Source organism: Accipiter gentilis, chromosome Z (genome assembly GCF_929443795.1).
Source record: "Accipiter gentilis chromosome Z, bAccGen1.1, whole genome shotgun sequence".
Classification (NCBI taxonomy): Eukaryota; Metazoa; Chordata; class Aves; order Accipitriformes; family Accipitridae; genus Astur; species Astur gentilis.
Window position 1 is genome coordinate 27,062,878 of NC_064919.1, and position 24,489 is coordinate 27,087,366.

General features: G+C 35.0%; 1 protein-coding gene across 4 annotated transcripts in view; it reads left to right on the forward strand.

Annotated features, from left to right (window-relative positions):
• FBXL17 (F-box and leucine rich repeat protein 17) overlaps window positions 1–24,489 on the forward strand; it is a 335,309-nt gene that overhangs the window by 267,051 nt on the left and 43,769 nt on the right. For 2 of the 4 annotated variants that reach the window (XR_007505105.1, XM_049795631.1), the window contains exon 8: window positions 12,467–12,609. Coding sequence is in view for 3 of the 4 variants with exons in the window: in XM_049795631.1 (XP_049651588.1) it covers window positions 12,467–12,609 (143 nt within the window). In the remaining variant the exon portion in view is untranslated. Of the gene's footprint in view, window positions 1–12,466; window positions 12,610–19,715; window positions 19,792–19,819; window positions 19,936–24,489 lie in introns of those variants that run through there. The other 2 variants (XM_049795632.1, XM_049795633.1) reach the window with 2 other exon arrangements.

Here is a 24,489-nt window from a genome sequence, read left to right on the forward strand (position 1 = left end):
GATGTGTGATGGTTTATGGGATATGTTGAGGATAGGCATTGAAGTGGTTTGTTTGTTCACATTTTTAGCAGCTTACTGCATGGCCAAATTATTACAGATATGCATTGGGCAAGCAAAATACAATGTTTGAGGCCAACTTTTTTTTTTTTTTTTTTTTTTTAAGGAAAAAGATGAGGGAAAAAAAAGCCTAAAAGTAGTTATGAGGGAAACATAACGTGTCAGAGAATGATATTCCAGGGCTGTAAAGAGTTTTAATAAAGATGTAAATATTCTATGTTATCATAAACTCATGGATTTATGTGGCCTATACGGATATGTCTATGGATATATGTGTAGGAATTTTTGTTTCACTTTTTAAATTTCATTTCTCTTTTCTCTTCTTTCAAAATGTGTTATACTTCACATGATCACTCACCTTCTGTCCTGCCTGGCCCTTTCACACAGCTAGCTGCCTTTTTATAATATAATCCATAGTGTCTTGAAGTCCACAGAGTATTTTTCATTCTGTTCAGTGCTGTTCTGTCAAGCCTGTATTCTGAGTTCTTAGGCATACAACCTTACAAGATTATGCAATTCTATCCCTATTGCATGAATCTCAGTTTTCCAGTCTTTGCCTACCAGTTTGCAAGAAGACTGAGTAAGGAGAGTGAATATGAACTGGCTGAGGTAGAAAAATAAATATGCAATTCTTCATGAAAAATAACCTGTATTCCTAAAGTAGAAAACTGTAAATACTGTATCAATATCTTGAAAAGGTATTGGGTGTGTTTCTGGAAGTTAAAAAGTACTGCCCACATGTTTGTAGAAGTGCACAAACAGTCTGTCTGGTGTAACACCTCATGCTCTGTGGTATATTTGTTTTTATTGCCTGTTACTTTTTATGTGGTTTGGTGAACAGTCAAATATCTACCCTCTTGCTGAGTACTGTACAGTTATACATTAGGAGTTTTACAATTAAATCCAAAACTTTCCATAGCCATTTTCTTCCATTTTTAGATTATATACCTAAAACTTAATTTTTGTAGGCAGTTTTTACCTTCTAGTAAGTATTTATTTGGCTCCTTTGTCTCCATTTGATTTGATTTTATGTACTAAAAACATATCTATTGTGTTCTATTTGCTGCTAAGTTCATGAAACTTAGGAGTTGTTATACTGAACCATGGTTTAAGTAGTCATTGTTCTCTTCTCACCAGCAATGTGAAATTCTTTAGTGCATTACAAAAGTAATATGTTGTCATGCATTTATTGGATGTTCTTCCTCCAGCATTCTAGTCTTTTTGCTGTGTAGCCTTTCAAATTGATAAGTTTATGAGTCCTCCTTTTTGAAAGGGCAAAATGCACAGTTCTATTATTCTTCAGCTTAGGACCTCTCTTTTCAACATTTTCTCTCAGTGGCAGATTGAGTCTAGACTTCTGTCACAGATGTCATCCTTTGTCTCAGCGAGTATTTGCAGACCATCAAGCAGCCTTTTCAAAGTCAGTATTTATTAATCAGAAGAATACAGTAGCTAAAGTCCTTAGGCGAGAAAGGTAAAGATGAATTTGCAAAAGGTTATGTTCCCACATCATTTAGGATTACTTTCTGTCGTTCTCCAAGGAGGTGCTCCCTTATCTTGGCTGATCCCACAATTGAACAGGCTAAACAGTTAAATTCCCTTCCATGAAAACATCTTCTTCTGTCTCTACCCCCTCTTTTACAATTCCATGTGATTCAGAACTAAAGTTTTGCTTTTTTGACAACCAGCATCTTAAAATCCTGATTTTTATTTCTTCTGTGAAATTTGGACTTTCCAAACCCAACTTGTTCACCAGAAGTTTGGAATAATAAGACCTGGTTAATAAGTGATTGTAATATTATTAATTTTATATAAACATATTATAGATGTACAATTATATACATATTGTCTAATAGTTTATAATTGTATATGAATAAATATATATTTAATATGTGATATAAAGTGGGGTTTTTCGCTTCTGCCAATTTATCATCTTGAGCTGTTCCAGCAAAACATTTAAGTGAACTTTACATCTGGCCTATATGTGATATTCTGCATTCTGTGACTGTCTCTAAGTTCATAAGCAGTGTGTACACCAGTTATCCAAACGATGCCAGGTTTCAGAAAAGATTTGTCTTTCCTATCTCCCTAGGTTAATGTGTTGCATGTACCTCACATCATTCTGGTGTACAGCCTTTATTTTTAATGCTGTCTAAATCTGGGGTTTCACTATCATCACTAGTGACTGTCCTCTCTGAATGCTACTAAGCTCCTGCATGCAGTAACATCTTGGAGTAACAGCTTTTGTAGGTTAGATACATGTTTAAATAAGCTTAAACCCTATCACCTGTTTTGAAAAGATAGTATTTTAATTTCCTTGTATATCTCTAGTTCCTGTTTTAAGGGGTTCGGGTAGTTTTTGCGGTCTTTGTTACCCTGACACAAATATGTTTCTGTCTTTGGACTGGAAAAGGAAGCAATCATCTTTAAGAGTCTGTAGCACTTCTTCTCAATACTCTTCTGATGCAAAAAAAAATTATTTACATATCCCTTGTCCACAGAGTCAGTCATCTGATCACAAAAAGGCAATCAGATTGACCAGGCTTGGTTTGCGCATTGTAGACCTGTGCTGGCTGTTCTCAGTCATCTTTATGTCCTTCAGATGTGGCTTCCAGGAAAATTGGCTCCATAATTTTCTTGGGGATTGAAGTCAGGCTTACTGTCTTCCATTTGCAATCAGACTATGTCTGCAACAATGATGGAAATTACTGCTATGCAAAATAATGCAAAGAAAACAAGTTACGTTTTACTGTCCTCAGGCAAGTGAAAATAGAGCTGTTTTTAACAGCTTGGTCCACAGGGGCTATTTTGTCTTAAGACCATGGGGTTAAAACCAGCAGCTACTACTGCTTTCTCACTCCATCTCTGAAATGGGTATTTTTTTATATTTTGCTGAGAGGTCTACAGTCAGGACAGAACCAAACATGCTGCATGCCTTTCAGTTTCCAGTACTACTATTTTTTTGCATCCTCGTATTGAAGATTTTGAGGAGTTCTTTGTTTTGATTTGGTTTTTGCTGTTGTTACGCATTGAGTAAAAGATGTTGTTGAAATGGCTGAAATGTCACAGAACCTTTCTTCTGCACTGATAAAGTTTATTCAAAGTATGGATGTATTTATCATTAATTCATTGCTGTCAATGTTGGAATTTCTTCTTATGTGTCCTGTATAAAATACAACAAACCCTTTTGTATGATTTTGTCCATAGCTTAGCCTTGTTTTTAGTGTGGACTTCTGGGGAAACAGCTGTTTAATGCTTGTTATGTTAAAGATCATTTTGAAAGATCACTTTTTTCTGCTTTTTCAGTTTCATTTCTAGTTTATGGCAGAGTTTTGCTTACACTGTAGGACAACAGGTAGTTTTTTAATAACCTTTGTACAAATATACTTTTTTGGTTATGGTTTTAGTGTGGCCAAATATGCAAGATAAAAAAATAAAGCAAGCACTAAGATTAATTCTACCTGGGAAATCATAGCCCTCTAATTGCCCTGTGTTTCATGGGGTTCGAAATGTAGGATAAAGGTTGATTTAATAGTTGCCCTTTGTCTGTGTACCAGCTAATAAAGTTGGCATTGAGTACAGCAGCGTATACTGTACCAACTGAGTGGTAACCATATATCATAACCAGACCATAGCTGGGTAACTATATACCAATTACTTTGATGTCTCTTGCAGAAGACAAAAAAAAAAAAAAAAAAAAAAAAAACCAAAAAAAAAGCTGTATTAAATAGATTTTATATTTAAAAAAATATAATATAAAATACTTTTCCTACCTAAAATCAGTCTCTGCTGTCTTTTCTCTCTCGGGCATCAGGTCTTTTCAGTTCCTTGGGATTTTTCTTGCCTCCAGGGAATTTCTTTAGGCTTCTTTAGGTAACCAGTACTTTAAATAATGAGATTTTATTTTTAAAAGGGAAACCAGAAATACATTGTTTCAAAATGTATGTGTTATCTCTTTCAAAGAGTTTTGTAGTCAAAATTACAGTACTATCACTAGTTGAGTGGTTCGCAACCATACTTCCAAATAAAGGTCAAAATATTCAGCCAGAAAGAAGGGATTTAACCAGATTTCCTGAACTCTTGGAGAAAACAGGTTTGCTCAAGGGATACAGTCTGCCTCCTTTTCATTTCTGTGAGGCATCTTATTAGATTGGTTTCCCAGTGTGGTCATGCCCCTATATCTTTCTGCATTTTATTGCAGTCCCATACTTCATTCTCAAGAAATGTTGCCCATAGCCACATATGCACAAAGGTATAACAATAAAATTATCACAGGAGACCTCGAGCAGCCTAAGGCAGGTGAAGACAATAGAAACAAAATACACCAAGTATGTTAAAATGCAGGCTTGCCATCCAGAGATGATACAGCATTCCATTGGGAAAATTTTTCAGGCTGGGCAACTTTTTTTCTAACCTTCTTTAGGATTTACAAAAGCTTAAGTCTTTACCTATTTACATACTTTCTGGTTACTGTGTTCCGTGAGCACTTGCTATAAATATTAAAATACCACCATTGTAAAATACTAAAAAAAATAACACTGACCAATATCCCTTTTTCATCACTGCCATACCATGGGGAAAAACACTTAACTGCTTACCTGTTTGCTTATTACATGGAGGTATCTACTGTAAGGGAAGCTAGTTAGGGAATTAAGATTGACATTTGATTATGAGAACAGTGAAGTTCATGGTTACCTCCTCTATTCATGTATTTACTTTTATTTCAAGGGAACTGCTCAGACAGTTAAAACCAGGAATGTATTTAAGTGCTTGATTATAAATGGTATTGGCTGAGTTCCCTGGTAGAAAGCCAGTCTGTGTACAGACTCTGTCTCTCTTGCTTTGCTGTTTCATGGTGGCACTGAAAAGTAGCTGTTATGTGAGATCATTATTAAAAAAGGAAAAAATACATGTCATAATACCTGTCAGCTGGACATGCAAAAGCCTGAGCAGAATTAGACTTTTGACTGGGGAACCAATTTCCCAGCACAAACTGAAATTTTGTAGTGATATAACTATGGCAGCCTTTATTTGGTAGCAGATGAACTACAGTGCTTGATGCATAATTTATATCAAATTCTATAAAAAGTTGTATCATGCAGTGAATTTTATACAAATGTTTTTTCATTTAAGGCAGAAGCAACATGAATTGTGAGCTATGATTCCTCTGCTGGGTGAGCAAAGTAGCAGAGAACTCAAGCAGTGATTTCTTCAACCACTGTCTGTAGTTACAGCAGCAAAACATCTTTTGACACATGGAAATGGGATTAGGCATGTATTCTGCACATAACAGATTAGCAAAATTCCAAGACCTCATGTAATTTGCATGGCAGATAACCATCAACCTCATTGATTCAGGGGGTAAACACAAATCCTATTTGTTAGTATCATGTGGGCAAAATTATCAAGCTTTTGCTTATGGCATCAAGATTTGCTCTGAAGAATCAAACTCTTTTACCCTAATTCAGGGGGGGGAAAAATGAAGTCACTGAAAAATTTTCTGAAAAGAAGTTTTTATAGATATGCGCTTTTAAAGAAGAGCCTTTTCTATGTATAAGAAATATATATATTAACTAAATATTCAATATTTAATCTGTTGTACACTGTAGAGGGTATTATTAACATATACAAGTTAATGGTTTAATTTGTAAATAAAATGTGTTAAAATTAGTTGGCTGTATATTGTCTCTATACACAACTGTATTTTACAATTGGCAAGTGTTTGTGTCTAATTGCGGGCTAATTTATAAATGCTTTTCCACAAATCACTGGAAATGGAATATCAAACTAATTTTGGTGACTGGTAAAGCTTCAATGCATTCAAATGTTTATAATTTATCTGCATCATTTACTTCTTTCTCTTTTGTTTCTAATTCAAAAGAATAATGTAAATGCAAGATAGAAAAGACCATTTAAATTGGCTTGTTTGGTCTGTCTTGTACAACATTTTCTTTGTAGCCTCTCCAGAGCTTTGTCCACTCATATTTTAAATAACTCAAGCAGATGAGAGTAACTCCATAACTCTACCAAAAGAAGGAGAATGTTTCACAGTCCACTAAGCTGAACTGTTACACCATTTGCTTAACATCTAAATGTATAGTTTTCTTTGCTAATTTTAATGTTATTACAGCTGTTTATTGCAATTTTAACTCTCATAAACTTCCTCCCAATTTTTTTTGTACATTAGGCTCTTCAGGAGCTAGTAGATGGCTATGAAAGCCAACTTAATAGCTTTTGGCTATATAATAAATAAAAGATAATGGAAAGTTCTATAAGAAGACTATTACTTGGTAATATTTGGTTGACTGATTGATTTCAACTCTGTGTAAAACCCTTAGAGAGGCTGGAAATTTTAAATTCTAATTCTTGCACATTAAAATGCTTTTGGCATTAATGAAAAAAGAACTTAATAAACAAATGCGAGAATGTTTTTTGCATGAATGCATATATATGTGTAATACCCTGGTGTCAGGGTAATGTCAATCATAATCAATTTTAAAAAATATTTCTATCCTGTCCTCACTGAAGGCTGACCAAATGCAGTGCCTTTTACATAGGCAGTATGTTAGCTGATGACAGGAGAAAAACAGCAACACAGTTAAACCTCCCAGAGGTTTATTTTCAGTTAAACTGAACTAAGATTTATTGATTAAGGAAGTACTCTATTGTGTAGCAGGTGCATGTCAGTAAAAATGTGTTTAATTGGATGTAATTCTGCTTGATACACCAGATTTCCAAACAATTTTATTTGGTAAAATTATGCAAAACCTGCAGCATTTGTTTCCAGATTTAGAAATACATTAAAATTTAATTAAAAGTGGGCCAAGTATTGGATGTTCATACCAAAGATATGTATGCTATTTTTTCTGTTGTAGTGACCTTAAAGTTGGGAATGGTCGTGACTAAATTATAGATGTTAGATTACTGATTTTTTTTTTTTAATGTATTTGGTGTAATATCTGTTTCTGATTTTTTTATATATATATATATACAAAATCAAGGAGGAAAGCATCTAGATGATATACTGCTAACTGTAGTTTCCCAAAACAATCCTGCAAAATAAATACATCAGCCTCCCCCTAGTTTTGTTAGATATGAGAGCTCAGTGCCTGCCCAGGTCAGGTCCAGAAGTAGTTTAGCCATGACAACATTCACATTTCAACCATTGGCTTCACAGTTTACATACAGTTAAATGGAGACTTTTCCTCTCTAAGGCAGTCATTTCTGCCTGTAGCAGCAGACGCATTTAGCTATGTCAGTTTAATTTAATCAGTTGGTTAAATTACTATTTGCTTTTAATGGTGGTGCACTAAGGGCAAAATTTGTCTTATTTTTCCGACTATTCCAGCTGATTGTCTAAAAAGATGCTACCTCTGCCTACAAACCTGGTCCTGCATATGTCCTTTCACCTTCTCAGCTACAATGAAGTACCATTACAACTGGAAAACATTTTTGCTTAATACAGGGCAAGGCTGTGGGGGTGATTTTCCAATTCCAGTTAGAGACATTACACTTTATCTTCTGCTATGTAGGAGCTGTACATCAGCTGATTTCCATTCCACCAACCTAGCGCTGGAAAAAGAAATATGAAATCTTGCTTTTGCCAAAATAAATGGGAGTATAAAAAAGGAGACAAAAGAATTGGATGCACATACAGAGAGGTTCATATGTCAAAGCCAGCATCTTTAAACTACATGGTGGATTTTTGTGTACCCACATCTACTTGCCTTCAATGTATTGCATTCTTCTGTTGGGTCACTCACTGTTTTTAAGACTGGTTGTCATTAGTATTGAAACACACATTTGACTGTTCTTTACTGCTGGTTGTGCTACAAGTGCTCAAGTCACAGAATCCAGACTTGGTGTGTAAGGCCTTTACTGTATGTTTCCTTGTTAAATTACTGCCAGGCTTTCTGAGAGTAGCAATGTATTCTGATTTTTGTGAACAAATGCAGAGAGGAAGAAAAGCTGTTGAGCAATGCAAACATTTTCTTAGCTGAAAGCTGTGGCTTAAAGTATTTTGCTCATACAAGCAGAAGAACTGTGTATGCTCAAGACTTCTAAAAGAACTCAAGGATGAAATAGCCCAGCTCCTAGCTGCACTGTAAATCCTTCACTTAAATCTGCTTGACTACTGCAGGATTGCTTGGCAGAGGTATTTCAAAAAGAAGTTTCAAAAATCAGAAGAATATTAACTGATAAACCTGACATCTGTGTAAGTCAAATTAGTAATAATATGTAATACAACAGTGAACATATGAATAAATATGACATATCTGGGAAGAGTTGACACAGCTGTTGTTAGGAGAGGTTGTGCTTCACAATCGTATCAGAGTACTTTGAAGAAGTCAGGAAGGAATAAGGAAGACCTTGTTGATACAATCTGATGGGATTTCCAGAAGGCATTTGCAAAGGAACTATGCAGTCATAAAAAGGGAAGTCCTGGATCAAGTTTTAGGGCAGGTTCAAAACAAACAAGGGAAGGTGGTTTTTGAAAGAGAAGGTAGCTGAACCGAGGGACTCCTTGCCACAGGATGTTGTGGAGCCTAAAAGATTTTGTGGATTACGAGACTGATTAGATGACTTTACAGAAGTACAGAGGCATAAACCCCAGTTCAGAAAGTCCCTGACCACAGTTTTTTCATGTGAGGAAAGTGTTCTGGGAAAGTATTGTTGCGTTGTCACCTGTTCTTGTGGACTTTCTTTACCTCCCACTGTTGAGTGCCGATAGAAACTGAATAGTGTATCTTTTCTCTGACCAGGAGTGTTCTTGTGAGAGTGTAGCTGCACACATTGAAATTTTCTGAAAATTTGGTCATTGGTGTTTTAAAATGGCATACCCTCTATGCATTTGATAGATGAACTGTTGCAATATATGACTACAGTATAATGTTGGACACACTTGTCAAAATATTTGGATTTCCAGAAAGATGTCTGCTAATCTGGGGACAAAGTACAAAATAAATATGTTATTTTCTACTGGCATATGACAGAATATTGTAAGTCTTCAGCCATGCATAATACAATAATTGATTTCTAATGTAATTTGTAATTAAATCAGAAAAATGTTGTCAATTGTTCTTATTGTTAGAGAATACCTAGCTATTTAATACTGCCAACAGAAAATCAAATATGTGCATATGACATCTGGGGGCTCTGTAGGAATGGTTAGGGTTGAGTGGTGAAGAACACTGCAAGGGAAGGGCCAGCCAGACAAAAACAATATCCATTCAACTGTCCCTAATCTAAAGTATACCCCAGCCATGGTTAGCCTAAGACATACTTGATGCACAGATTAGACACACAGATTGATTAAAGCATGACACTTCATTCAATTATTTGCATATAAATGAATGTGGAACACAGGTGAAGACAACAGATTAACAGTTGTCTAAAAATCAGTCTGGAACTTCTGAACTGCAAAATATGTTCACTTAGAAAGACCTGCTCCCCAAATGTCACAGTTGGAAAAGTTTTTTGTTTCCATTCCATATTTTATGTATCATGTACATGTATTATGTAATATCCTGAGGGTTTTTTATTCCCTTTTGTATTGTTCTTGTCAGTATTGTTACTTGTACCAAAAAACATGGTGGTTGTCTCATGGTATCATTAAAGTTGTGTTCTGGCTTTCTGATAATCAACAGAATATAGTAATGACAATGTAGTCCAAAAATTATACATATACACTTTGATTTATGGAAACTTACTTATCCTTTCCAAATTCCAGGGATGATCTTTTTCATTCTTTTAATACTTCAAAAAAGTAACACTGATAACAATTGGCTGGTTAAAGTAGAAATGTTCAGAAGACAAGCAGTGAAGGCTGGTTTTGCAAAGAGGCAAAATTCTGTTATTTGATAATTATTTTGTAATTATTTCAGTAATTATTAAGTCCTTTTTTTCCATTATGTAAAAGGTAAAAATATTTTGATCTTATATAAAAAAATCCATAAAACTTAACTGAGATTCAATAATGGTCCTAATGCTTTACCCCCCCAAAAAGCCAAAATACAGAGAGTAATGTATCAAACAATGAATTAACACATTTTAAATTATGTTATACAATGGTTTTGTTAATAAGCTGTTACAAAATGATGAGTATGAATAAGACAGAATCTTTTATTCTTCCAGCTTGTTTTGTATGTGCACGTGAAGATGCCTGCATGAAATTTCATACTTTAAGCCATCTTTTTGCCACATTCAGGCCATCTTCTTGGACTAATGATGCTCAGGTTATATTTTGGTCTTCGGCATTCTGCACACAGTATAACACCCTTTTTTGGTCTTTCAACAGCATCATCTGCTACTTTCTCTCTAATCTAAATCTTGTGAGGAAACTCCCAGAAATTGTATCTCTAATTTCCTTTAAAGCCTTTAGTAGGAGAATTCTTCACCAGTGTGATCTGATGATCTTTTATGTCACTCCCATAAAAGTATTCTCTGTTGATGCGCTTCTCGTTATCAGTTTTACATGAAGCATTGAAAATGACAGAATACGATTGTAACTTTACAAAAAATAGCAAAAATATTCACATACAAACAGTATTTGAAATTCCATTTAACTGACAGTATTCTAATGTAATGGCAGGCTTTAAGTATTCCTGCACTACTACAAGTCTGTAACATTTTGTGTGGAGTTAGAATAATCTATAGTTGCTATAACTTTTGTTATTGCAAAATATATGGAGAAATTTCTAACTCTTTCTATAATGTTTATTAAAGTGGTATTTTAAAGGGACTCTGCTAAAATAGTACAAAGTTTATGTACTGCTATACACGTATTTACATATTTGCAAAATTAGGACTTGTTTTCTAGGGATGTACTGAGAAGAGAACAGGGAGTTGGTATTGTCCTACAAAAATCAATGAAACCATAATGGAACTACATAGATGATTGTATCTTAAGTTCATTATGTCTGTTACAAAATTCAGTTATCAATGCCCTTTTTGGTGAACTCCTGCAATAAAAAAATTATGTACTGCACTTTCCACAGCTTCTGAGAATGTATTTGGCCTCTTTTGGCTGATTTTGTTAGCAAATCAAGTTTACCCAAGTATTTATAAATTATCAAATTATTATTGCTGTTGTCTACCATCAGTGCAGGTATTTGAAGAACCACTGCAAGGTCAGGTGGGTTCTTTCTTGCTGCTTCTAGATCTCAGTTACACCCTGATTAGCTAGGATTAACATCTGGCATATCAAGAGCTACCAGCTCTTCATAACTCCTTTTTTTTTTTTTTTTTTCCAGACTGTAGGTTCTGTAGCATGAACAGAGCTGGCCCACAGCTGCTGAAGAATCATCCTTTTAAAGATACTTGCATTATTTGGACTAAGTTACTCATTCATCTTCCTTTTCAGCAACTGCATTATAACAAGAGTTAAAAACTGTAAACAGCTGACCCTTGGCTACATGCAGATGGCTGACTTTACACCAGAAACCGTAGACTTTTTTTTTCTTAAGCTGAGATTTAGTTGCTGAAGGGTGTTGCTCATTTCTGTTAATAAATCCAAACTTGACTTAACAGTTTCCAAGCCTGCATTTCCTGAAAAATATTCTAGCCCATGGTGACCAGGGTGCTAGTGATTTGTATCCTTTCTGCCATTCCAGACTAACCATGTCATGACAAAGTCTTCCAGGCTGTTCAGATGTCTCGAGGTTTCTCCTACCTACCATTTTTGAGTCCTTTCAGAACTTCCAGATCCTCTTTGCTTTCCTTATATAAAGATTCAGGTTTTTGTTTTAATTCCTACTGGTCTTTTTAATTATTCTTTTTTTAATTGGAAAAGTGTTCATGAGGAAAACATGAAAGTGAGACATATTGTTACTACATTATCAATATGAACAATGGGAACACATGCAATTTTAGATTAAAGTTTTAAAATATATGATATAAGATACCTGCAGGATTTTCTAAACCCATTTATTTTATTGACATAGAAAACGTCCTATTATTCTCTGTGCTGTCTTTGCAATATTATTTTGCTAGAAAAAGAAGTATTAATAGTGTAAAATCAGTTATTTTCTCTGAGGAGTGAGGTAGAATTGCTTTTATTCTATAGTTATTTCAATTTGAATTAATTGATCCTTGATCCTTCCAAAAAATGTAATTAAAAGAATTTGTATAGAATACCTCTGCTAACTAATCTTATTTATTTTGATTGATAGATAGAAGAATATAGAGGAAGATCTTTTTATTTATGTGTTTGTATGTGTTTGCACATGTGTGTATTCCTAATTTGAAGAAACAGCTATTTCATAGTTGAAAATGCTGAAATACAAGATCTTTTACAAGGTACATGACAACTGCTTCTCAAAATTTAATTTCAACATCATTTGATGTGTACATAGAACTAAGCTTACCATCTCCATGAGCTATATATTTCATACCCTAAATATCTTTACAGCTCTGATAGCCATTGGACGATACAGCATGACGGTAGAGACAGTGGATGTTGGATGGTGCAAAGAAATCACAGACCATGGAGCCACCCAAATTGCACAAAGCAGCAAGTCTCTCAGATATTTAGGGCTGATGAGATGCGATAAGGTAAGGAGCATTTGCTTGAACTGGTGTTTGCTTCTGAGTGCGTGTGAGAGTGAGTGTGTATGTATGTGTGAGGAAGGTAGTGTTGGGAAGATTTATGTTTTTCTGTACAAACAGGTTTGGTATTCAGTACTGTGGTAACTCTTTTAGTGTACTGTCTTCACATATTTAGCTAAAAAAGTATCTAGAGAACTAAAAATAGCATTATAAATTTTTGCAGACACAGATTTTCAAAATACACCCACAGGCTACACCCACAGCCTGAGGTGCTTACAAAAGTTTTATATAAAATCTGCCCTCTGAGGGTTTTGAATATTTTTGGCTAAAAGTGATTGGTATGTCATGTCATTACTATGATAGACTACTTTGTTTTTTAAAAAGAAAGAAAATAAAGAAACAAAAGAATAATAAAAATACTTCCGTGTTACTTTGAGTGTGATTTTCTATACATCTGTATTCTTGCTTATATATAATGGTTTTGAAAAAACAAGGACAAGGACTTGGATAAAACCATAATGCTAAAAAAAAAGAAAAAAAGTACTGGATTTCTTATTATTTAGCTTTCCTACCTGGAATATGTTAAGAATGTAAGTTTTAGCACTTTATCATTAGAAGAAAAGAGGACAAGGCAGTCCAGCTCCACTTCACCCTGTATATAGACTTCAGGAATCATGTCTATGTTGAGAGAAGAGGGAACAAGAGTCCTGGGAACACAGCAGAAATAACTCAAATTCATTGGAGGTTCAGAGTCTCTGATCTCAAATCTTCAAATATACCTGCAAGATTGTTTCTTTTCCAGCCATCATGAACAAAATGTCCAGCTGGTGATGCCCATCATAAGCATATCTGTCAGGCTTGTGAATTTTTGATTGGACACAGCCTGTGGAAACACAGGTTTTTAGTGTAAGAAACTTCATGCTCAAAACCATTACCTTGCAGTGCTTTATAGAAGACAGTTACAAACCCCAGTATTTCAACTGGCAAGGAATTATAATTTCCAGGTCAGTTGTAAAGTTAGGAATAGTATTTTGCAAACCCAGCCTTAGACAGTTTCCAGTTTGAGGGGAGGTTGAGCACTTTGGAAGAATTGCTCTGTCTATTAAAGCTGACTCCACTTTATCTCCTAAACATTAGTATTTTGTAAGAGCCAGTAGACAAAAAGAGCGCATGAGTCTCTGTGATGGGCTGTGCTAAGATTAGGTACTTAAAGAATGTTCAAAGGGTTACTTGACCTTGGGAATTAGATCTGACCCTGAATCATCTGATCAATTTTAAACATATATTTATTTCGTGGATTTAGCTAATGTTGAACAAGCACCAAGGATCTAATAAGTGCAATAATTCTGTCCTGTCTAGAGCTGCTATAGAAAGTCCATGATCTTGATGCTGAAAACAGGTTTTACGACCTTATCCGTTAAACCATAGGTGCTACAGTCTGTATTCCTCTAATTGCTGGTTAATGGTTTCCTAGCTCTTTACAAAGGATTATACACCATCTTTTGTGTTATGAATGTCAACTGCTAAAAGGAAAAAAGAAGTATTTTTTGAGAAAGCTTCAGGGAAAGATAGAATAGCAATGTTGACTGTGTGCCTGCAAGTGTGCGTGTGTGTGTGTGCGCGCGTGCACGTACGTGTGCGTGTGTGCATGTATACAAGTATTCAAAGTATGGCAGCTAAAAGTTGTTAAGAAATTAGTAAATGCTGTTACAGCAAACACTGTAGTAGCAGGACTACCACTGAGAATTATTTTCTTGTTAGCAAAGCCTTGATGGGAAAAATAGCTCCACAGACAGAATGAAGTAAGTACCCTTGACTTAAGAGGTTTTGGCAGCTAGAAGATGCCAGCTCCCTTTTTCCACTGCAAATGAACAGAGAAATTACTGAACAAAATCATGTCTTCAACTGTCTCTCCCCAATATCATGCAGAACTAATTTTTTCCAGTGGCTGCTCTATTAAATTAAAAATGTCATTGTCCGGCACATCATTAAAGAGAATTCTTGGGTGGTGCAGAGGGGTTTGTTTACATGCCCCATTGACTGAAATTCTTGTCTTTGGACTCTTGTCAGCTTGCAGTGAAGAGAGGGTTAGAAGATTTGCGTCTTCTAACCTGCCTTCCTTTTCTAAGGTACTGACTGTTATGCTAGTACCAGGTAGCATTTATGCATGTCTAGGAATTCCCAGGCATTGGAGAGGAAGTACTTAAACAGTTACATAAGGAACATATGTAAGTAGACTTCAAATGGTTACCACTAAAATACTCTTTATGACCCAGGCTCGTTGGAATTTCTTTGATATGCAGTTGACATAAATTAGAGGCGTCAAGGGTCCTCCCAAGAAAGATCAGAGAGGCTGCAAGCCTGGGTAAAGGCAGGCTCTGTTTTATGCCATTGATTATCTGAGTGCCTCCAGGCAATGTGCTTCAGTAGATGCAGAGCATTATTGATCCACACCATGAAAATAATCAAATTATTCATTTTTCATCAAACTGCTGTTGCCATGACCTTTCTTTTTATCATGTTTCCTACCATCTAACATGCACACCACAGGAGCAATATGGTCTTTGCCTTAAAACAAATGTCATTATGTTGAGAAGTCTCATAAAAAATGCTGACTTTACCATGAGATCATCATAATAAGGGCATATATTTAAGCTGGAAGTTTTCTAGTAAGGATTTTAACACTAATTTTTCAAAATTTAAGTGTTGCCAAATAGCAATGTAATCACTATTCATGAATCACATACAGAAAAAAGTCAAAGATTACTAAATGCTGAAAGTCCGTCAGAACTATCCATAGTAGAATTTTGGTTTAGAAAACATGTTTATGCTTAAATACACAAAATCTAAATATTCTTTTCAATGTAAAAATATTAGGGACAAGGTTACTGAGCAAATGTCTCTTCTTTTTTTTCTAATTTTCCTCAGCATCTCCATGACTTTAGGCAAATTCAGCTTTCCCTGCACTACACAGCAGTGGTGTCTGAGGCCTGGAGGGAGCTCTGAACGAACTGGTACTACTGGAAAGGTGCAGGGCAGTGTGGACACATGGGCATAAATCCCAATAGCAGCTTAACTGCCAAAGTACAGCACCTCATCCAGGACAGTTAGCACTCAGCAAGGCTCATGGGATACCATCATATAGATGTGGTATTATAACTTACTGCTTCCATTTCCATGAGTAGCTCAGGAAATGCTAGCTTGATCTCTACAGGGTCCTGCATTGTACAGCATAGGTACAATGAGACACATACCATTAGTTTTCTGTGTCAGGTGGGCTTCTGAGAGACTATGACCCAGTCCTCCGGAAGTATTTAGGTGTTCAGAAAGTAGACCCCAAATGTTTTTAAGTGCCTATATTTTGAACAATTAAATTCTCCAGTTGCCTGCATACAAACATCAACATTTACTTGGAAGTAGCTAGGACCCTTCTCCCTTCTGATCTCTTTCATGGTACAGGGTATCAACTGTGTGCAAATACGTATTTGTGTGCATATGTATGCATGGGTCTGTACAGGCACCTGAGAGCGCTTGGGACTGCACAAGCCACGTATTTCATAGAAAGGAAATGTTGCTGTTCTGAGTCTCCATTTCTTTAAGAAAGCAGTAAGAGATAAAATCAGTAGTTATTTAAGGCCCAAGCAGGACATTTTAGAGGCTTGTAATTGGAAAAGGTATAAAAGACATAGTATTTCTGTTTTGCATTCTGGTGTTACCACCTACATTCGTGCTATGCCCCACTCCCAGGGGCAGTGAGCCAGGTTTCATTCCCTCGTATCACCTCTTCCTGATGCTCCAACAGCCCAGGAAAACCACAAACTCCCAGTTTCTCTGCGTAGAGGAGTGCTGTGCTGTTGTGGGCTGCAGCTCAAGGTTGTGTTTTGGGACTTGATGTGGGTGTGTGGGAACCTGTAGCTGGTTTGTGTACTGCCAGGATACACTGAAGCTCTGATTTGTCACCTCAGTAAATACTAAGGCAGAGAGTTGTCTCCAGAACCAGGGGTTATTTCACCTCAGTTCAGTCCCTCTACACCAGAAAGGGGACATGAAGACCCATTCTCCAAACCAAATTCTAATTGTAGCTCTGTATTTTTTTATCACAGCTTAGGAAAGTATATTTTTTAAAGTATGATTCATCCTTCCCTTTAAATACTTTGAAAGAGGTGTGGGCAGTTATGGGGTACTTTCTTTTCTCCCACAAACACTGACATCAGGATTCCTAAGAGCTGTACTTGCATCCTAAGGGCATAAAAAGATGCCTACATAAGATTTACAGATTCAAATCCACATTTCAAGCTTCTTTTTCTGAACACAATTCTGTACATTCCTACCCTAAACTGATCTAGGTCATACTTACTGATTGTCGTTACTTAATTATTTCTAAATATTTTGTATTTCATATTTCCAAAATAAATCAGAGAAAGAGGGTGATGCTTTTTAAGCTCAATGCTATTTATTGCTAGAACTCATTTTAAAGATGTCTTTGTAGCCCTTCTTTATTGTGCTTTCACAACAACCCAAACAACTTTAAATAATCGGTTTGAAATCCTCACCCTTGTGGAAAATGGCTGCGTATCACCTAGGAAATAGTGGCTAAAAATTTGATCTGTTTTTCTGGCTGATAGCTTGGCTGGTTGAACAATGTGTCAGAATAATCTTCTAGTGGAGTTTGCAACTTTTGTCACACAGATTTTCATATTTCAAAATCCTTTTCCTATAGCTGTGGTGCTATTTGCAATTGTTATCAGCAGTGCTACCACGTAAATGCAGGAGACGTTTCTTGGGAAAATGTGCAGAAAAATTACACTGAAAAGCAGAGGCTGCAAAATTCCACATTCACAGCTATGTGTGAATGAAATTAAGTGAGTCTGACAAAGTTGGCTGTGAGTGGATACACAACTTCAGTTAATAAATCATCATGGCCTTTATTCCTTGCCTTTTTTTTTTTTTTTTTTTTTTTTTTTTTGAGAAATTCAGGTTGCTTTTCATGAAAATACTTCTGAAAGCTTGTAACTTATTCCAGATTACTTTCTCGGATGACTTGTAGCATGTAGTTCCTGTTACAGTTTTAGTGAGGTGTTAGAGCACAAAAATTGATGGTCAGTACAACTGACAAAAAGACAAACTCTTTTATATTACCCAAGAGAGGAAGGAAGATAGATGACCCCTAAAAATAAAAATGGTCCACGAAGAAATCATTTACATCTTAAGTATGAATAAGATTTTTAGAAAATGGGTAGATTTTTAAAATAATTTATCACTTTATCCTTCTATAAAATCTGTTTTAGAAATTGTTGTAAATATATATCCTGTGCAAAATGCAAATCATTAGTCTAACTGGGATGCAGCTCCTATTGTATATGAGGAAATGCCATCTTGTGAAAAAATTTACCAACTCAGGGCAAAAAGAGTTTTCCACATTTTATATATATGCATATGCATAAGCATGACTGGGAACATTTTTACCTTTCATCCACAAACTTTTAATTTACATGGATAGCCTGTAACTCAAGTAAATGAAAAAGGATAATCTCTTAGGTTCTAGAGATACATCTTCAAATTTCAAATACATTTTTGAGCTGAACTGTTCTTAATTAACAGAACAGCAAGAGTACAGAGCCATGGCTTGTTTTAATGTAATTGTCTCAGCAATTTGCCTTCCACCTTCAGAAAATGCTAACTGTCATTAGCCTGATCAAAAAAACTGACAAATTGCTACCATTTCTTCTTTTATATTTTAAGGGGTTCATTTTGAAATTTGAAATTATGGTTTTGTGATATTGAAGAGGATTGAAAATATCCAATCCTTCCATTTAAGAAAAATTCTATGGCACTTATTTTCTCTTAAATCACTATAATTTGTTCAAGTTAAGTTGCTGCATATTAAAAAGGATATGCTGTATTTTTTAAAGTTTTATATATATAACATAGGAGCTGTGATTGATACGTCTCTCTATGAATAATGAAGAATTTAGATTCATAAAATCTGTGAATCCCACTAGAAAGAAACTACAGTTATCGTTGCTAAGCCACAACAAAAGAAAAATAGCATTTATTTCACTGTGGTTTTCAATACAATTTTAAAAGACTGAACAATACTTTTTTTTTTCCTAGCTAACTAGGATAACAGATCCATTACGTGTGTGAACGAAAGCATCTGCTAAAGTATAAAAAAAGGATTCTTTATACAAATCAAACTTCTTGTACTACTAGTTTAACTGTTTCTTTACCAAAAGATTTTTATCTTCCAGGTTGATAGTTCAGCAACAAATCCTTGGCAGTAGGCTGAAGATGGAATCTTACTGAGTTAACGAATCTGTCCTTGTTTTTAAAAAGCAACCACCTGACCATGTTATACTGTAATAGAAAGATGGACCCTCAGGTACTGATCAATGGTTCAAAATCAGGATAAGGCAAACTATTATGGAAAAATGCAATGTGAAGTAGTCAGCATTTTTATGATCAAAAAAAAGATAAATTTTTTAGAAGCATTGTACCCTGGAACTTCCAGTCATTTTTTTCAGCTGGCAACTTTTGTTTTCTCTGTTAATTCTACATGCCATCATTTTGACAAGTATTACAATAATGTGCTCAAATTATTGTTAATGTAGAAGAATAGGAGGGAAAATATTAAAATACTCAAAATATAAATTCAACAGAAATTAATCTGAAAGATTATTTATCACTATATAAGTAAACACTGTCATTTCACTGCATATGGGTCTTTATGAACTCCAATTTTTATAAGTCAGAACAAAGCAACACACAGTTTTATCATAAATTTGAAATACTTATTATATTGGTAATATTTTTACCTTCAAATCTTGTATAGGTGGAGTCTAGAAACTAATCTGATTGAAATGAACAGAATTAGCAAACCAAACAAACAAACAAACTAAAAGGCTCCTTCAGAATGTTTTTTTCTGATTTAATAGGAAAGTAAACCCTCACAATAAGCAAAGAGAATTGAGAAAGAAAACTTTTATGACTTATACAACTTTAATATTCAATATTGTGTTGGCAGTAATGATTAGGACAGCAAGCCCTGAAATGATGGCTCTGCTAGAAAACTATGTAAACTCACAGAAACCTGAAATGGATTATTTTGTTAGTTTGCAGCAATGCAGTGACTGCAGCAATTGTGCAAGGACTGGCAGTTTGAGGCAATAGAATTCACCTGTGTAAACAGCCACAACAATGAATGTCATCCCTCTAGGACTCTACTTTTCGGTTGAGATTTAAGCAAAGAACTGTGAAGGGGCTATACTCCACAAGCAACCTTGCTACATTTTCTGAAATCCTTCCAGAAGTGCTACCATTGAATATTAGAAGGTTTGTGTATTCTGTTTATTTCACTTCACATGGCAGAAAAGATTACAGATATTTCAGTTTACGTGCTCCTTCCCCTTTCCAAATGTTAGTGGGAAATTAATTGTGAGGATTTAACACAATTAAGTTGTCAAATGTCATGATAATAATAATAGTACGTCAGAATGTATTCACCAATTTCATTATTTATGAGTCCACAATACAGTGTTTGTATGTGTGTGCATGTATGCTTTTTTTTTTCTTTTTTCCCTAAATAACAGCATCTGTTAAGTCAAAATGCATTCTTACATTCTTTGCTGAAATTGTAAGGGACTTTATTTGGACTATAGGATATTGTGCTAATACTGGTAGTGCTGCTATTTTATTAAAGTCCTAAGCAAAGGTTCTGCCCCTGGGCATGAGGGCAGTCACTGAAACTCTGTGGAATATGTCTGCCTTAGCTGATCAAGTGCACTTCACACAAAACGTTTCCAGAAATCTTTAATTTTGTTATGGCTACAGGCAACAGTTATAATTGGGCCACCTGAGAATATAATTCATTCAAGTATTAGCAGAAAAAAACCCAAACAAAGTGCACTTTTTATAAGACACTGACTGGATGAAGCAAACTACAGCTTAAAGAAGAGAAAGTATGTATGAAAATGTGTTTCTTGATAACTCCAAGTGTGTATATTTTGGATTTTATTATTAAAACATTAGAGAAAGGGGAACATAAAATGTGTCCAAAATCCATCATTATGGATACACACAATGACTATAGAGTCATTTCTTTGTCCACTACATACAAATTTGGCTTTCACGTAATACTGCTGTCTGTATACCGAGACAGAAATGCACACAAATTTCAGTACCCATAATGCCACAATACCACTCCATAAGCAAAAATGTCAATAACAAGATATGAAAGTCCTTTCAGAACAAATCAATTTGCATTTCTGTTGCGTAAAGTTGGTTTTGTTGTAGAGGTGTAATGATAGTACTTGTGCCCTGTTAACTTTTCTTATCAGACATCATCTGTATGGTAGCCCTTAAAATCTTTGGTGTGAATGTTACTTTTCACCTGCTAACATTTCCCTAAAATTCTTTACAAGTACTAGGTTTCTAAAATTCAGCTAGCAGTGCCATATATTATTAATGCTTTTCTATGCAGATATTGCAGACTAATTGTGTTATAACTTAGTCTGTTATTTTTTATTAATGACTGGCCTATAAAGTTGTATAACTGAAGATACCTACCTGTATTGTCCTCAGAAGGAAAGTGCCCATGATGTCAGCACTCTCCAAAATCAACTAGCCACATGCCTGTTCCAAGGGCTAGGTTAGATGCCATGCAAAAGTTATTTCAGCAGTCCACCCCTGTGTGATGTTATGAACCACTGAGGAGCATCTGCAAGTTTTGCTAAGAAGTTCTAATACTGTACCTTCGTACTAATTCAGTTTTGCAAGTGTGGGGTTTTTGCATGTGAGCCTAGGTTTGGGGGGCTTGGGTTTTTTTGATTATATGGCTGCTTATTGATTTCAGTTACAAACTTGGAGTGGAGATAACTTTTTCTTTTCAATTATCAAGTGAATTGGATGCTACCTTGAAGCTTTTCCTTACATATGAAAACTTTCAGATTAACAGTGAAAGCTTCTTCACTGTGTAGAGCAGCATAAAACTTGCAGTTCAGGTGATGACTCTACTCTCCCTTTTCAGTATTGCTCTAAATGACACAACACAGACATTCTTGGGACATTTTAGTAGCTTTAGAATCAGAACTGCATTCTAAGACTGCCCTTGATACACCTATAGTAGGAGTTTTTGAGATCAGTAGGCAGTCTTACAGTTCTTAGAAAGAGCGAAGGAGTTCTCTCAGTTTAAAACCAAAGCTTTTTAAAGCCCCTGTGCCACTTGGTATTCAAATCTAAGAGAAGATCTCCTGGACATGATATCAACTAAAGGCAAGTTAACTAAAAGTAGGAAGGTCCTGTTTAGGAAAAGTCCTTAAACCTCTGTTTCTGTTCCTTATTTGTGAATAAAACTATCAGTCTTATTAAAAAGAAATGTCTAGTTTGCCTGATGGTTTCAATTGTTATCCCTAATTTATCTCAACAGGATTAGGAAAACTTGACTCCCTTGAATTTAGTAAGGTCTGTCCTAGGAACATAATGGAAGCAAAAGGTAAAGAAAAACAGATCCTAGCCCATTGGAATCTTTTGATACCTTTAGAAATTCCTGATTTTAGAATCTAGAATTTACTCATGGTGGTCTGTGGCAGATACAACTGGTGTACCAAATCAGTAAATACTGGCAACCAGACCAGATGACTAAGCCTAGCATACCAGATCAAAAATCTGAGTGAATATTTTTCTGTGAGTAGCTTAAAAATTGAAAATTGTAGTTTCAGTTTATCCTGAACTTGAAGAATCAGCTCATAAATGCCAGTTTATTCTGGGAAAAACAGTTACAGACCGGACAGGTTTTTCAAGCTTTCTGTTGTAGGTAGATCATTTTACCTAAAGGAGAGAAAGAGTTTCAAACACTGATTTGCCATTTTTCTCAACATTTCACCCATATTATGTGTATGCCTACCAAACTGAGATTAAAGTCCTCCAAAGAAGCACTCCTAAAACTGTTTTGTGAATGTTCTTCCACTTCACATGAACTAGATGGGTATTCGTGTTCTTCTTTCCCAGGTGAATTCCTAACTGTCACATAAGGAAGTATGCTTTTTCTCTAGTGCAGATAATATTTAAATACTCTCTGCACAACCACACTATCATCAGAAAAAGAAATTAAGGAGGTTCCACCTTAGATAACATTTGTCACAATGTCAAGTATATTCAACTGGGAAGTAGGCTACTCAAAATTGTGACCTTTAAGTAACTGCTCTAATTAAGTTAAAAGATGATATCACTTGGTCCTGCCAGTTTCTGTAACCCATCTTCTCCTTTGTTTTTTGAATCTATTCTTTGGCCTGGAATAAGAAAAAATAAGTTTCAAACCAATCTTTGTTGTTGTTTTCTTTTTTCTGTTTGATGACCAGGATTCACACAAACCTATTACTTTGACTCTTAATGATAAGAACTGCATTTTTTCGTTATGTGTTAAAACATAATTGAAGGGCTATTCAAATTCAAATAAATGATTATGTATTAGATAATATAACTAGCTTATCTTCAGACAGTAGTCTTCATTTTGACAACATAAAAAATGAAGATTAATGAAAGTTCTGTGGAAGAAAAAATACAACTTTTAAAGCATATTAAGATGTGATGATTTTTAGTTTTCATTCATTGAACAAGACTGTTAAAGCTCAGAAGGGAAAATTGCTCTGTTTATGTAATGAAAGTATTTTGGGAATAGCATTCAGTACTTTTGTTTTATCACCAGCCAGACTGCATCTTAACAAACAGACAGAAGCTTGTGTTCTAATGGTTAGGCATAAGACTCCTTTTTATCTTAATCCTACCATTGATGACAAGGATACGAATGGAGCTGACTTAGATTTTACTTATCTCATTCATTAACAAAGAACAAAATTTTGATTTCACAATTTTCCTGTGATTTAGGTAGTACAGTTTTAGTCCAATACTACAGAAAGTTTAAAATACTAAAAATTTTACACTGTTTTAGTGATTGACCTGACTTTTCTCATGGTAAAAGAAAAGCTTTCAAAGTCTTCTGAAAGGGGATCATTTGTGGCTTAACTATCCACATTTGTTTCTCATGCTGGGATCCATGTAGGTTGTCCCACTGCCAAGTAAGATCCTTTTTCTCCCTGTTCTGTTGTGTAATCTTACATTAAATTTATTTTGTCCAGCATGATTGTTAACTATTTGCTGTTACTTTCTTAGGATTAAAAATATTTACGCTTAGCTAAAAGTTACATGTATTTGACCATTTATCATGAAGCTTGGTAGGATAATTTTTTCCTCTATCATGAGAGTAAACTCAATTTTTAAAACTCAGAGTAATTTCTTTCTGTAACTGTTAAGATTCCAAATGTGTACTTAGGATTTGTTGTTGTTGTTACTTTTCTGTTTAATACCACTCAAGTTATTGTCTAGGATCAAATTAATAACTTAAAATGTTCATTTAACACTCCAGCAAAAGTGCAGAAAACCTTCTACTATTTAGGTTTTGTTCATAAAATAGCTGATATTGTCAGTGTCACTTCTGCAATGGTTTTACCTGCCTTCTGCATGTTCATGTTTATTTTGTAACTGTATGTGGCACTCAATACCAAAAGTTTCCTTATCCTGTTTAGTAAAGTAGTAATAGCAGTTGGTAACAATTTTATTAAATATTGTTTTATCCAGTAATAATTGTATCAAAAAAAATCTTAGGACAAATGGCTAGTGCTAGAAGGTTTACCATAGATTTCTTGATAAGTTTTAAGACTAAAAGATACCATTGTAACATCATCTCTCTTCCCGAGTATCATGGGCCATGCTATTTCACTTAAGTTAGACTTGTAGTAAATACATTAGCTTTTATCTAGCTAGACTGTAGCTTCTGTAAATGTGTTCAGTCCTGAGTCAGGCACCAGGGCATGGAGGTCATGTCCACAAGAA